At 54.2% G+C, this 2,171-nt stretch overlaps 1 protein-coding gene across 1 annotated transcript; it reads left to right on the top strand.

The window, feature by feature from the left end:
• The first annotated feature begins 523 nt into the window (after positions 1–523).
• LOC145403729 (uncharacterized) lies at positions 524–1,255 on the top strand. The gene has a single exon (XM_080275409.1). The coding sequence runs from the start codon at positions 524–526 to the stop codon at positions 1,253–1,255; it is 732 nt and encodes a 243-aa protein (XP_080131535.1).
• Positions 1,256–2,171: the final 916 nt, after the last annotated feature.

The following is a 2,171-nucleotide window of genomic DNA, read 5'->3' as shown; positions in this document are numbered from 1 at the left end:
GAAGAAGGGCGTGGCCAACGGTTGAGGCAAGCAGGGGTGAACAATATAGAAACAATAATATCGCTCAGTAGAGCACTTAATGACGTGCATTAGAACGGTCACTTTTGAATCAGTGACGAATGTTTTGAAAAAGTAGACCATCGAAATGGAGAGAGAAACGGTTAACTGAACGATACACAGTGAGTTTTCCACTAAAGTTCGTTGTTTCTCACAAAAGGAAAATGTCGCGAATTTGATTCGTGACAACGGTGATCACCTGTTCATCTCAGACGGCCACATCATCCTCAACCTGACCAGTGCACACGATGCAATGCTGCACCTCCACGCCAACAAAGGCATCCACCTCGGTACAAAGAAACTTTTGCAAGTTTCAGTGATGTATATTGGACGTCAAACCCCTCCACCATTGCCAAAAGTATTGTTCAAGCATACTGTGCCTGTGCCTTGGGCAAAGACATCACCCGCACACCTGGCCCAGCAGGGAAACTAACCGCACAAAAACCATGGCAGTTGCGCTCTCTCGATGTCGTCGGCCCCCCTCACAGCTAAAGCGGGATACAAATGCATCATCACCTTCGTAGACGTTTACTCCAAATTCATCATTGCCTGCCCCGCTAAAGACCACAATGCCGTCTCAGTTGCCGACGACCTAGTCCGCCACGTTTTCCCCTATTCCGGAATCCCACAGGCCTTACATTCAGACAACGCACCGGAATTTACGGGAAAAATCTGGGAGGAACTCGCATCAATATTTGGCTACCGCATCTCCCACTCATCTCCATACTGGCCACAGGGAAACAGCATCTGCAAGAGGAGTCATAGATCCCTCTTAAACCAAGTAAGGAGGAGAATTGTACAAATGGGAAATGACGATTGGCCAGCGCACGTCAAAATCGTGCAATGGGATTTGAACACATGCCCCAGAGAGGACAGCATCACCCCCCACGAGCGAGTTTTCAGGGAAGCCCCACTCCTCCTACCCCTCCGTCACCACCTCCAACCTCCTGCCCCACCTTCCACCACCGACCCCCTACACCACCTCAAACGGCGCCTCCATCACCTCCAAGCACAACAGGACCTGCAACCCAACACTAACCTCTCCAACCCCTACAAGCCAGGAGATTCCGTCATCGTGGCACGTCTGCCTACCCCCACCAAGACCTCCCCCCGTTTTGACGGTCCCTTTACCATCATCAAAGTCCCTAACCCCCATCAAGTGATGATTGACCACCAGGGACAACCACGAACCTACTGAAACAGACACATGCATCCCTTCCCACCCTCCAACAATGACCTCACACTCACCGGCGCGCTACACACCGCCCACCGCGCACCTACCACTACAGCGTCTTCTGAGAATTACCCCCCGGACTCTTACTCCTACTCCTTCTCACCACCCCTCTCCACCTCACCTACAATCACGCCACCTCCCCCTACTCCAACCTCTGACACACTGCCCCTTCTCCCCGACCCCGATCCCCCACCACCAACAATTCTCCATGCCTCTCCTACGCCCACCCTACCATCTCCTCCACACCCGTCTCCAACACCACCCACGGCACCCACCACCCCGCCCATCCACCGCCAGCCAACAAATTTCATGCTCAACACCACCGCCTCCTACCACCCACCCCCCTCACCCCACCCCACACACTACCCCTCCTGCCACCCCTCCCTTCAGCCCACCACATGCGCCCACACCACCTCTCACACACACCACCCACACAACCACTTCTTCCCCCCCTTTACCCACTGACCATTCTCACTATACATGACGCACCACACCACCGTCCACGACCTCCACCAACAACAGTAACACCCCAACACCACCACGTGTCCACCCACCTTCACCACCTACACCCACCCTCACCACCACGACCACCAGACCAGGACGCCTTTCCCACCCACCATCTAGGTACACTCTCACACCTCAATCTCCTCCCCATCCTGCTCCGCATTCCCCAACACATGCCACCCTCCCCCCAAACACCACCCCCATAACCCTCCTCCTCCATCAAGCAAGGGGAAACTTCCCAATTCCCAATTCCCCAAAGGAACATGCTCCTCCCACCAAACCATCCCCCATATAAACCCCAAGATCTCCTCAATCGCCAGCATACAACTTCTGCCCCTGCACCAAGCACCACAACCAGAGATCAAGATTGAAAGAG

This window comes from Coenobita brevimanus, chromosome 61, assembly GCF_032717465.1.
Source record: "Coenobita brevimanus isolate Jiangsu-jjx chromosome 61, ASM3271746v2, whole genome shotgun sequence".
NCBI lineage: Eukaryota > Metazoa > Arthropoda > Malacostraca > Decapoda > Coenobitidae > Coenobita > Coenobita brevimanus.
The sequence above is the reverse complement of the archived record's forward strand: the minus strand, read 5'-3'. Positions and strand labels throughout refer to the sequence as shown.

What these genes read in the sequence shown, in the direction of transcription:
- LOC145403729 (XM_080275409.1), top strand. Translation starts at nt 524, where the DNA reads ATGTCGTCGGCCCCCCTCACAGCTAAAGCGGGATACAAATGCATCATC.